The 14200-nt window shown below is 35.2% G+C and overlaps 1 protein-coding gene across 2 annotated transcripts in view; it reads right to left on the bottom strand.

Moving 5' to 3' along the window:
• The window catches only part of ttc27 (tetratricopeptide repeat domain 27), a 149722-nt gene that overhangs the window by 39822 nt on the left and 95700 nt on the right, over positions 1–14200 (bottom strand). For both annotated transcript variants that reach the window (NM_173285.3, XM_087288598.1), the window contains exon 11: positions 8029–8124. In NM_173285.3, coding sequence (NP_775392.3) covers positions 8029–8124 — 96 coding nt within the window. The remainder of the gene's footprint in view (positions 1–8028; positions 8125–14200) is intronic.

Genomic DNA, 14200 nt, shown 5'->3' with positions numbered 1-14200 from the left:
GGCATCGGCTATATATACATCTGTGCTATTAATGACCCTCGTCTGTCTCTGATGAATGCGGCTGGTTAAATGTGTGTTTATACTCTTTCAACTCCGTCTGTCATTCACAGACCATTTGAGAACGGATGGATGAAGTGACAAAAAGGATGAAGGATGGCAGACAGTGTCCACTGCAGTCCGGGTATTTCTGTTAATAAACATACAGAGATGTTGTACTACTGCTGTTTATGAAGTTAAAGCTGATGTATACAGTATAACCGCTGTTTTTTTTATGTGGAGAGTAAACAACACCGAACTGACGTCACCCTCGACCTTCAATATCAGCAAGACATCACGAACACGTCGCTGTGAGCGATTCAGAGGCAGGAAATGCTCAATTCCTGCACAATTTCTCCTTCACCTTTCTGTCCTGTGACAAACCCTCCCGCCTTCAGTGGCATATCACGTCCCACAGGCATTACGGGTGCCTATAAATCTAGATATATACACACACAGGGGTGAGGCTGCTGGTGATCATGTGACCTATCAGCCAGGAAAGAAAACGTGATGTTACTAACTAATACAAAGAAAGAGAGAGATGGAGAACACACATGCTCACACACACACAAACGAGCCGAGCACTATTTCTTCCTTACATTTATATCTTTAGCTGATGTTAAAATATTTTTTTTATTAAAAATAAGTTTAATCTGTAGTAAAAAAATAAAATTGACCTATTTTTGGACAATTCTGTATTCTGTAGCCAATGGAGGAAAAAAGTTCTTAAGTTGCTAATAATATTGACTTTTTTTTTTTTTGCTTTTATTTTGGACAAAACAATAGTAGTGAGACTTTCTTAAGCAAAAAATAAATAAATATTAAAGAAAATAAACTGTGAAATTGTACTTGCTAAACATAATTGGGAAAAAAGTGAAAAATATTATTGCCTTTAACATTTTGCTTTATGTATCTGAACATTTGATTGTGATTGTTAAATGTCTGCATTCAGTTAATTGTAATTTTCTGTACACTTTTATTACTCTTGTTTCCATTTTTTTCCCCCATTTTTTCAGTATTATTATTATTTATTATTTTTCTAATAATCTATTTTGTAAAACACAACAACAAAGATAACAATATGCAACTATTTATACTGAACAGGGCCGGAGTGGGACTCCTTTTCAGTCATTTCCAAATCAGTTTCTAATGGCATTATCATGTCTTTTTCAAGAAAACAGCTGCTTTAGAACTTCAAATGTTCAACAACTCTAACTGTATTATGTCTTAACAATAAAAATTAAAAAAATAAGTAAATTACTCAGATGAGGTTCGAACCCAAGACGACGGCGTCGTAACGCAACATGCTGACCACTGGACCACAACAGCTTTTCCCAGTGTAGTAACTCATCTGAGTTACATCATCATTAACCTGCAGGCTGCATCTTGCTCATGAGGCTGCGAGAAAATAGATAAAAAGAGCGGAGCTGCGGCAAAATAATGAATAAAAAGAGTGAGGCTGTGCTCAAATTAAAAAATAAATGAATGAAAAAGTGCGACTGCTGAGAGCAACAGAGTCTGGAGCTAGGGACACCGGCCCTTGCGGCCAAAAAACAGCACGGCCTAATGGGAATTCTCGTGGTCCTACCGATTAGCCAATCTGGGCCTAACACTGAAATAATGTTAATTTTTTTTTAATAACAAATGTGAACATAAAAGACAGAAAATATTACTTTAAAAGCTGTTTTGTAAATAAATCATATGAACATAAAAAACAAATGCCTTAAACTATGAACTCAGGTGCACACATACATTAATATATACATACAGTGGTGGAAATAAGTATTCAACACATCACCATTTTACCAGAAAACATTTTCTAAAGGAGCTGTTGACTTAAAACTTTTACCAGATGTTGGTAACAACCAAATTAATCCATATATGAAAGGAAAACAAACCTAATTAGTTTACAAATTAAGTTTATTCGTAATCAAATTAAATGATGCAGCAAAAAAAAGTATTGAACACATGATGGCGGGGAGGTGTAGAAAGGCACACTGCAGCTGAAATCTCTCAGTAGTTATTCAGCAACCCTCTGCCCTTCCTCATTGTAAATTAATATAGCTGCTTCAGTTCAATGTCTTCATTATTAGAATGAAGTTGAAACCAGGATGGGCATTTCAGCAAGACAATGATCCAAACCACAACCAAGGAAACTCTCAGATGGTTTTAGAGAAGGAAAATCAAGCTATAGGCAATCGCCAGACTTGAATCCAATAGAAAATAAAAACTAAAGATCAGATTTGATAGACGAGACCCACAGAACTATCAAGATATTTACACTCTGTTGAAGTCTGTGAAAAACAAAACTTCATTGTCATTATGAGAGTCGTCTTTAAGCTGCCATCACCAAAAAAAAAGCCTTTTATATAAAGTATACATTTCAGTAGTTCAGTACAATATCCTTGTGTCATTCTATTGTTTTTACATAAATATATATTTTTCCAGATTTTTAAATATTTTTATATTTGTATTGTTTTGACAAAAATCTGGTTCAATTTCATGTCAACAGCTCCGTTATAAATATTATTCTCCTAAAAAAGGATGTTGAATATTTTCCCCTCCATTTTACATATACAAATACAAATGTATACATGCACTACATTAAAAAATCATTATGTGTAACAGTTGTTAATAAGAAAAACCACCATATGTTGACATTCTAGACCAGGGGTCACAAATCTCGTTCCTCAAGGGCTAGTGTCCCTGCAGGGTTTAGCTCCAACTTGCCTCAACACACCTGCCTGGATGTTTCAGGTATACCTAGTAAGACCTTGATTAGCTTGTTCAGGTGTGTTTGATTAGGGTTGGAGCTAAAATCTGCAGGACACCGGCCCGCCAGGAAGTTTGGTCATCAGTATTCTAGACTCTCCGCATAATGCAAAATAATGCAATAACTATCATAATATACTATAAAATTAATTATAATTAGTTAGTTGTACTTTTAAGTCTTTGTATGTTTTCATTATTCTGCAAACCACTTGGTTTTATTAAATGTTCAGCAGTCAAATGAAAATAAAATGGTGTGATCACTTATTCTTTTAAATATTGTAATATTTTATTAAAGATCAAAAAAGTGTTTGATAAACAAATCACTGTTCCTATGTGCAAGCAAATCATAATACAAATTTAACTTTAAATATTTTTTAGTCTGAAATGTTTTGGCAGTACAAATACACATTTCACATCTTGCCAAGAGAGGACATTACATTTGGAGAAAACAATAAAAACTCAAGCATAGGGTTTGCAAAAAAAACAACATTTGGGAGGCTCTGAGAGGCCCATTTCTGCAACATCTCCATCTTTTCAATTCCTCCCTCATTTCATCTCCCACAAAACTGCCACAATTAATGCTTTCCTGACTCTTATGCATGCCAGAACGATTAAGTCTAAAAGCTAACCCAACAATTTCTGAAATCGGTTTCCAAAATCAAGCAAAACAAACAAACAAACAAAAACTGGTATGCCCTGAAACGCTCTGCCATCTCTTTACCCCTGACACACACACATAAACACTTTTCTCCGGCTTCATGCTGCTCTCGTCTCTCTCTCGCCTGCAGTTTTGCAGCGTTCTATTCCCCTGCCAGCAATATAAGCGACTTCAATTCCAGCTTTATTGCTGTTCACTGTTATTACACAGAGCGCGAGCAATGTCATCCACAGGACTGATCACATCAGCCCTCCCTTCTTTTCATCTATCCATCCCTCACTCCACCCACTCGCTCATTCGCTTTCTCCATTCAGTCATTTCATTCCTTTACTTTCAAAACCCTTCATCCATACCGGCCAGTTACAATCCACCTATTATTTTCTTGTTTACTTAACTGTTTAAGGTGAGACACCAGTCAATTTGAGATTTTAGCATGTTTGGCTTTTCATAAACTGTTTATTAAGTATATTATTACCAAAACATACAAAATGCACTATCAACTTGGGTAGATTTTTAATATAATCTATATTTTGTGGCTCTTTTCTTAAAATAACTTTCTCCACAGCAGCAGTTTTAATGGAACAAACTTTACAGTTCTATTCATATCTATTTATATTGTAAAGTAGAGCTGCACAATTAATTGTTGTTGAGTCCCAATTCGCATACTTGTACTACGCCCTAAAAGTACAAACCTTTTGTGTAAAGAAACTGAATATATACTTAAAAAGTGTGTAACAGAAGAGCATGCAAGCTTTAGGACATACTACTTCCTTGTATACATATCGGTATATTGCTTAGTTTGTCTCCTGTCAATCATCTTGGAACATCAACTACATTTCTATCATGTTTAATTACCTAAAAGTCTTTCATAAAGAAAAATCTCCTCAAATATCCTGATTTAAGTTCACATTGTTGTTGCAGATGAAACAAGGAAAACGTTATTTAAATATTTTCCAGTTGGCTAAATATAAATGAGTAGTCATTCAAACAACTTTACTGAAGCCTCTCCACTTGATGGTTGGTCTCATGTATCCGCCTTGTTTGTAGTTTATTTACACTTTTAACCCAAGTTTGTAGTTCTAATCAAATTCACGCCCAACGTGCAATGTACAGCATTGTAAGCAATATTAGCTGTAAGAGTTTGGACAGGTCTACAATTCGAATTATTACCAGAAATAGTAGACCATAAGGGAACCTTTGGCATACTCTTTTCAACCTACTATGGTTTGGGACATACTAATTTTATTTTTGAATAATATTTAGGATGGATAGTATGTGAATTGGGATGCAGCATTTATTTTTATCATGAGAATGATATTTGTGCCTCATGATCCACAAATAAAAACGGTAGCCTGATCTAACGAGAAAACGTAAGTATTTTACGTTTTGCCAGTTTAGTGGCTAATTTGTACGAATTCCTACGAGTTCAGACGTATGAAATTGTACAATTTTAAAAAGGAAGCGTAGCACCTAACCCCACCCCTAAACCCAACCGTCATTGGGGGATGAGCAAATCGTACAAATTAGCCACTAAAAAAAAAAGTTACGAATTGCTGTGAGATTGAGTTGAAAAATTGTTACAATATTAATGCGTAAAGCATTGGTGTGATTGCATTGTTTAGACTGAGATTGTGAGAGAAATATAAATATGCATATCAAATATAAAACTTTACATCTGGCAACACAGTCCGGAGGCGGCACTCGCGCAGTGACTGAGAGTCAGAGAATGAATTCCTTCTGCAACCAGCCAGTATACACAAATTAACAGATTGATTCATCAACATGCAAGGTTATAAATAATATAGAAAAAGTTGACCAAAATGTATAATCGTGAACAATGAACTGTAGACAGCTAGCTGCACCATTTGACATGTTAAAGAGGCACAGTTTTATTTTTACCAGACTAATAAAAACAATGTCAAAGGTGTCAACTACATACAGTAGTTCCTAGTATAAATGTTATGTGCAGTAAAATACTGAAATAACAAAATAACAACCATGATTATTGATTGTGATTTTGATTATAGAGATTCCTCTCTAAAAACATCTGATTCTAATGTGTCCAAAAAGGAGAGTTTTTAATGTAGCCGGATCAAAAGTTCAGATTTTAGTACAAGCAGTGGTGATTCTTGGCTCTCTGGGTCCCTATGCAAAAGTGGTATTGAAGAGTGGGACAAGGGAGGGGGACGATGCAGACCTTCCACCATTTTGAAGTGGGTACGTGCATAGAGTGGATCAGTATTGTGTACATGGTATGTATGCAAATTAGCACATGATTAATTAAATAAGTTCTCATTTGCGTATTTAAATAACATTTCAGAAAGTTTTAACACATAAAAAGTTTGCAATTCTTAATGTAATCAATCAACTGGAGATGTGTGGTGATCACTATTAGTCAATTTACCTTACTCAGCCGAGTGTTTTGCCTTTATCTCTGCCTTCAGAAATCATTTGTTTGCTTTTCATTAGTTGCTTTATTGTCCAATCAGACAGGGATGGGCAGTTACAGGTTGCTCTATCATCTGACAAACACTGTCAAAATGAACTCGTCGCCTGTATCCCTGGATGCCCTCGCCCATGTACAGAAAATGAACTTCGTATTCTATCTGCCAAAGCTGTTATTGACACGACAACGGCTGCATTACCCAGCTGTTGGGTTTGCTGAAATGGCTTTCTGAGAAGTAGATAAATAAATAACAGCTACCCACGCTCATTTAAGGTGATTAGCTCTATGCACTTGTGCGTCTGGTAATGAGAGAAAATATGCAAGCAAATCAATTTAGCCACCAACAAATGAGTCAATCATTGCCATTTCCAATTAACTCAGGTAATCTGGCCTTATTACGTGAGAGTTATCCCCTACATTGGAATACTTTGAGAAGTAATTAAAATGATAAAAAAAAGTGTGAACATTTTCAATCAAGGGTCAAATGGGCCATGATTAAATCCAGTCCAAAACTCTCTTTATATGTTTTTTTATGCATGCACAAATCAAGATAAATTACACAGCTTACTTTCATTGTTCAATTCATCAATTTGTTTGTTTTATTAATTTGTTTTGCTTGTTTATTCTCATTCTCTGAAAGCTATCCTGGCCTTGAGAAGAATATGTTCCTATTCCACCACAGGTGATACTGATTATAGATGTTTTGTGTGTGCAAAACCACAGGATTGTCCTCCTTGTTTTGAATTTCATGTCTGTCTGTATTTTGACCAAGTTTGTAGACTAAATGTCTCACATCAAAAATGGGATAAAAGGACAAAGGAAAAGACGAACAGATGAAAGTAGTAAATGATGAAAGTGAAAAAAAGACTAAATAGCGGAAAGCAAAAGGACAATTGAAAGGCAATTCAGATGAGAAAAAAAACAAATGATGAAAATGATGAATGAAACAGATGTATATAAGAAAGAAAGAAAGAAAGAAAGAAAGAAAGAAAGAAAGAAAGAAAGAAAGAAAGAAGGAAAGAAAGAAAAAGAATGAAAGAACTATAAATAATTATTTTCAAGATTTGTAAGACAATATGCATTTGAAATAAAAGTAAAAACAACATTCTTCTCATCCATATAGCACAAAGCACTGTTACAACACAAAATGTTTTCAAGTCTCCAAATCATCCATGTGCTCATATTAATTAAAATCAGTCAACCCCCCCGTCTGTACCAATCTTGAAAATACACCCACTACATTATGCTCTACATTTTGTTCATTTTTCCTTCTTCTTCCTTTTTAAAGAAAGAAAGAAACAAAACAAAAGAAATAAAACCGTAAAATTGAAGGACAAAAGAAAAGAAAGAAAGAAACAAACAAACAAACGTATAAAAGAAAGAACAATGAAACAGAAGTATAAAAGAAACAAAGAAGAAAGAAAGAAACAAGAAATGTATAAAAGAAAACAACGAAGTAGAAGGATAAAAGAAAGAAACAAAGAAATAAAAAAGAAGGATAGAACAAAAAAAGAAACCAAAAAAACAGAAGGTTAAAAGAAAAACAAAGTAAGAAACAAATATATAAAATAAAGAAAACAAAGAAAAAATAAACAAAGAAACAAACAACAAAAAAGATAAACAATGAAACAGAAGAAATAAACAAAGAAACAAATGTATAGTACAATAAAAAAGAAACAGAAGGATAAAAAAAGAAAAATAAGAAAGAAAGAAAGAAAGAAAGAATAATGGTGATGAAGTGAAATAAAGAAAAAAAATATTTTAAAAAGGATAAAAAGTTTGAAAGAGCAAAAGGAAGAAAAAAAACTAAAAAAGTATGAAATAAAGAATGAAAACGGATGGGAGAAATGAAAATATTAAAAGCCAGGGATGAAACAAAGATTGAAAAGAATCAACCTGACAAGAACAAGAAGAAATGTCAACTTCGCCAAAAATGACAGCAGCGTAATTAAAACATGAGGTTTATGGAACATCCCCATTTAGATAATCCAACTGTGTGAATGCTTTTACAGTGCAGACTGTTCAGAACACCATGAGCATTTCTAAAACAACCTAATTTTTCACAAAATTCATTTTCATTTCCATCATTTCCATCAATTTCACATAAACAACCCACCTGTAGATCCCAGAGAGGAGGAGCCCGGCAGCTGTAGAACATCTTCAGCCTCTCCGTGACGGGACAGTCCTTCTCACTGAAGAAATCCACCAGAGTCTGAAGGCAAACAAAGTCACATTTAGAGAAATCATTGGTTTTTGTCAATAGCATTTTTCTCATGGCCACAATACGTTATGCTTAAACAATACGAACAAAGCACCCACAAGCAAATTGCACTTTTAGAGTTCAAAAACAAATGAATTAAGATAAATGAGAACGCTAAAGGATCTCTCGCTGCAGGTATTACAGACCTCCCTTGAACAAAGACATCAATTTAATGAGCTTTTTCTTTTTTTTTTTTACGCGTTTAGTGCTTGTTTTGATATGTAGTGCATGAGAAAGCCTTTAAAAAAACACCTCAGGCAATTAAAATGCAGTGTGGTAAAAACAATTTAAAAACTATTCCAGTGATTCAACCCTTTACATTTAGCTTTGATTTACTGCTCACCACACGGTGCTAAATATATTTTCCTATCAGTAACAAGACGATGAAAAAAAGTGACCTGGAAGCATACAAAAAAACAAAACTCAAGTAACAAATTCCAGAAGTGATGGCAATAACAAATAGATGTGCCAGCACATGCCAGAATGACAGCATCTTTATTATTATTTAAAAAAAGACTCCTCTCTACTCTCCTCTGTGAAAAGCTACAGGGTTTGACTGCAGTGTAAACTCAGCTAAAGCATGTGCAGGCCTGCTGTATAAGACTCTAGATGAACATCAACACGCATTCTGTTTACAAACCAGTGTCCATATTTCAAAAAAAGACAATAAGACAAAACACAATACCACAACGCAGCTGTCTACGACGTACAAAACAAAGCCACAAGCCCAAATTAGAAACCGACAGCAATTTCTGAACCGCAAAATAAGGCAGAATTTGGTCACTCCTCTTCAAATCAGTGACCGACACCGCCAGCTGTCAATCATTATAAACATATGGACTGCAACTGGCACTAATAGGAAAGGATGACAGGAAAATGATGCCATACTATATTCCAGCTTGAATATCTCCCTCCAAGATTCTGTAAATAACTTAATGTGGAGCTGATGTCTGCAACATCTGACTTCCAGAACATTCTGGAATCAAGCAGAAGGAAGGGATTTTTTACATATTCCAGAAATTGCATTTCGCAAACTGATGATAGAATTGATGCAATTTTAGAGCTTCAGTCGGGGGTTCACTTAAGAAGAAACTCATTCCAAAATTAAACTTCAGATTGGGAAGATAAAATGGGTTTCTGTGGAGAACACTGTCTGCAGGCACCAGATAACTAATTACTTATTTTAGCATTTGCATTGCTGGAAAATGCCTGAAATGTAGAAATGCTAATCTACCGGTAAAAGGTTGAGAGAGAGAGAGAGCTGGGTTGAAATGAATTTGACCAATTTCTTTGATTGAATTACACTCCAAACTAATGTTGAACCGTTTGACAAAAGATCAACCAGGAGGTTATACAGTAATCACAGATAAAGAGTTAATACAATGTGATTTGATTTATTTTTTTTCGAACAAATATATCATACATAAAATATCATTAACAAAAAATGCATTTCAACATGGTCGAAAATGGAGCAGGATGAAGCACACGCTTATTATTTTCCCACCGCATTACCACATACTTTATTCGTCTATTCCTTAAATTGATTTATTTACTTCTCTTCTTTTTACATGAGACATATTTTATCACTTTGATATATTATACGTTTCAATCCATTTGTACCTTTACATTTTGTTACATAAACCCAAGGAAAAAAAATACATAGTACTGTGTGCAGAAACATTGATAATACACTGAAAATTAATAATTAATAACTAAAAGTTATTATTCATTCATTTTCTTGTCAGCTTAGTCCCTTTATTAATCCATGGTCGCCACAGCACAATGAACCGCTAACTTATCCGGCACATTTTTACACAGCAGATGCCCTTCCAGCCGCAGCCCATCTCTGGGACTGGGACACACACACACTACACACACACACACACACACACACTACACACACACACACTACACACACACACTACACACACACACTACACACACACACACACACTACACACACACTACACACACACTACACACACACACACACACACTACACACACACTACACACACACTACACACACACTACACACACACACACACACACACACACACACACACACACACACACACACACACACACACACAACGGACAATTTTGCCTACCCTATTCACCTGTATCTGGGGGAAAGCGGAGCACCCGGAGGAAACCCAAGCGAACGCAGGGAGAACATGCAAACTCCACACAGAAACACCAACTGAGTCAAGGTTCGTACCAGTGACCTTCTTGCTGTGAGGAGACAGCACTACCTACTGCTCCACTGTGTCACCCTTGAAAGTTATTAATAACTAATAAAGTTATGGCAGTGCTTAATTTGTAAATAATAATTTCTAGAACAAAACCATGAAATAAAAGTTACCATTTATTTGTTTGTGCAAAACAACGTCACGGATCAACCATGGATTAAAAAACAAACAAACATAACATAAATCTTTTGAACCATACTATTCAGTTTACTAACACCACTGACAATCAGCTCACTATTATGTGCCAAATGAAAATGACTCACTCCCATCTAATATTTAAGAAAAGCCCACAGTTACCTCTTCCGTTATGTTTTCTGGCTGACTTTTATTGATGCAGTTAACGCCATATGAATTAAAATAAATACTGGAACACAAAACACAAATATCTGACATTTCGTAGAACAGGATCCAGCAAGATCCAGCTCAAATTAAGCTAATAACCTTAACTTTGCCGTATTAGATTGTAATGCAATAATGTGCTACTTTTGTACAGCTGCTTCGAAACAACAATTATTGTGAAAGTGCTATACAATTACACTTGAAAAAGGATTTCACCACTAGAAAAATTTAAACTTTATTTCCATATCTTTGTGTTTAAAGCTTATTTGCTGTTATCTGATACTAATTAAAATAATTGTAGTGAGTTGACTAAATCAAAAACATTCATTTTAAAGAGTGTGCTCTTAAAGTGTATCTAGATATTCTTCTTTATTGTGAACAAGTAATTTATAGTAAAAAAATATCCATTAATATCCTGAAATATCCATTAAAAAAAGATCCAGTATTCTTTCATGGAGACTTTAAAGTGAAGTTCACAGTCAAGTTTACATTATTTGGTAAATTGGTTTCCATTTTAATGAAAATATATTAAACTCGATTAATGAATCCATTTTGAAGAAAAGGGTATGGTTTACTGTAGTTTTTAGCACAAAGGCGCCGTCATCTAGGAACGTCGCTGTATCTGACGTCACAGTTCCATTCCTTCAGCTGAACATATACAGTGGAAGTAATGGACTGAACACAGAGACAAGACAGCCTAATTTAACCCAATGCGTAAAAGTTGTGGACATGGAGCTGTTGCAAATACAGCCATCAAATTTGTGTCTAATATATAAAAAAATATTTATTTCCAGCACTGCCTGACAAAAGGGATTTACAGACTACTGCAATTATTTAAGCACATAACTTCATGCCTTACTAAGTCACGTCTTTGTGGATTATGTCAAGACATATTTACTTTTCAAGTTGACACACACAATCTCTCTACATGAATAAAGGACATAAAAACTGCCAGGAGAAAAAAGGCCCGATCTTAAGTTTGGTTTGAACATGAATAGAAGTGACGAGTTGTAGTAGTGAAAAATTAAAGTACCCCATGACGTCAAGTGGTGCTCGCTGCAGAGCCATTTGAGGAGAGCTGAGCTCCAGCGAGGGGGAGCTTAAGCTTGAGCTCCACCTTTTTTGCACTTCTTCTACGAGTGATGTCACTGGGGGTAGGGTTAGGGGTGGGGTTGGTGTACGCATTAAAACAGCTTACAGGAGGAGGAGCGACAGCTCATGCTCCCCCTCGCTGGAGCTCAGCTCTCCTCAAATGGCTCTGCAGCGAGCACCCTCTCCATGACGTTGGCACCGGACCTTGTTGAAACCATGGTTGAAACCCGGTCAGGCAGCATAATACAGAGAGTGAGCCAAAGTGCATGAAACGATTGGTAATTAAAAGCAGGAAAAAGAAAAATAGAATAAACATATTTTTTATATATTAGACACACACACATCTGATGCTTGTATTTTCACCAGCTCCATGCCCACAAGCTTGTTTCATTAATGGAGTTTAATATATTTTCATAAAAGTGGAGACCAATTTACAAAATAATGTAAACTTGACTGAGTGCATCTCTTCCACTTTAAGGAATAAAATTAAAAAACACTTATATAATGTACAATCCATTTTTTGGGTGGTGCTGGCAGGAAACCAAAGAAAAACAAATTTGTTAACTTATAGCATGCAAACCTCAAAAACCGAAAGACACAATAATGAAAACCGACTGAAGCATAGAACCCAAACTGGAAGCCACTAATTTTCAGTGACACAAGACCCATAAATGACAGCTTCTTAGGTAAAAAAAGGGGTGAAGTAAACTGCCCTAGAGTTGATAATTTGGCAGTTTAGTGTGGATTACATGCAAACCTTTCCATGGAGGAACTCTAAGAGCCACATTCAACGACAGGAGGAAACGACATCATTGAGCACTGCTTCATGACTCAGCATACTTGTGTAAAAGAGTATTGGAGAAAGAACACATTCATAGCAATTCAAATGCAGTCTAGCATTAAAATAAAACAACTGCTTTAGTGCAGTATTAGTAAAACTAGGACTTTAAGGAGGCATTTAGTTCATATTAACTATATATTAATAAAGAAACAAGAAAAAAAGTACTAAAATAAGCTAAAAGCAGCCAAGACAGATTTAAATAAACTTTTTACAATCATAAAAATACTTTGTGGCAAGAGCAGCCAGTCATTACTGCATCGTATTTTTTTTAATAAAAACTAAACATAGCTACTTTAAAATGAGGTACTTTGCTAAATTACACTTAAATTTAGTTATTGCAAAATTAAAGTCTCTTTTGTTTTCAGCAATGACATGAGAATCCCAAATCCATACCAAATACCCAAGATGTCAACTTCTATTTCAGGGAAATTATTGATTAAGCACTGAAAGGCAATTTTATGTTGAGAGAAATCTACAGCATCCAACACCTAATCAGAGTCCTACATGAAAAAATAAGAGAACAGCAGTCGATAGCAGTGATGGAAACCCTGCACAGCCAAATTGTGTGGTGACAAAGAGCGCCTCTAATCCAACAATGCACCAGACTCTGCTCTTCTGAATGCACAAAGGGAATGCAAGGTTTTAAGAAGTCCTGGCCCACTCCATGGCCTACATACCGGTGGCTTCAAACTGGGAGGGAAATGCAGAGCACATAGGCAAAGAGCCTCTCTGCCACTTCAGAATACGTACTGCAAACGCTTGATCTGAGAGCAAAGGCCAGAGGAGGTTGAGGAAATTAAGTTTGTCAAAAAAACATTGTAAAACTCAAACCGCAGTGAGAACGACGAGATAAGAGTCAGTGCAATATTCATGAAATGTCACGACTGGTCAGGGAATCAGACTGAAGACTCAAAATCTTTTTGAACTGATTACATTGAATGTGAAACTAGCACATTTTTAAATTAATTGTAAAAAATGTTCAGTATATGCCATTTATGTACTTCTCTTTGAAACTTCAAAGCAAAACGTTGACAATTGTCGTCTGCTTCAGCTGCTAAACAATAGCTCCCATTAAACATTCTGTGTCCTTTAAAGAGAGGCAATATGGAGCATGTACAAACTCTCATTACTCTTTTAAAAAGCTGTTAAAACAGACAGCATCCAAAACATCTGCTTTGATGCATACTTGTCAACCCTCACATATCACAAGTGAGAGATTTTTGAATGAAGGGTGCACATCAACGCTGAACAACTGAAATTAAAACATGCATTGCCTAAAACAAACAGACGGTTTTTTCCTATAATTTTTCCTTTTTTTGATGTTATTATTTATTTTTTGGGATAATTTATTATTTTCAATGTTTTTCACATTAAACGTATAACACAAGCAGTATCTTTTCTAAATAAAACAACTCTTGTATGTCCTGTAAATAATATTTTTAACAGTGCATTTCACGAATCATCTGTAATCAAATATTTTAATGTAAATAATAATTTTATTGTAA

This window comes from Danio rerio, chromosome 17 (assembly GCF_052040795.2).
Source record: "Danio rerio strain M-AB ecotype USA chromosome 17, GRCz13ab, whole genome shotgun sequence".
NCBI classification, from domain to species: Eukaryota; Metazoa; Chordata; class Actinopteri; order Cypriniformes; family Danionidae; genus Danio; species Danio rerio.
Note: the sequence above shows the minus strand (reverse complement) of the source record. Positions and strands in the feature narration are given on the sequence as shown.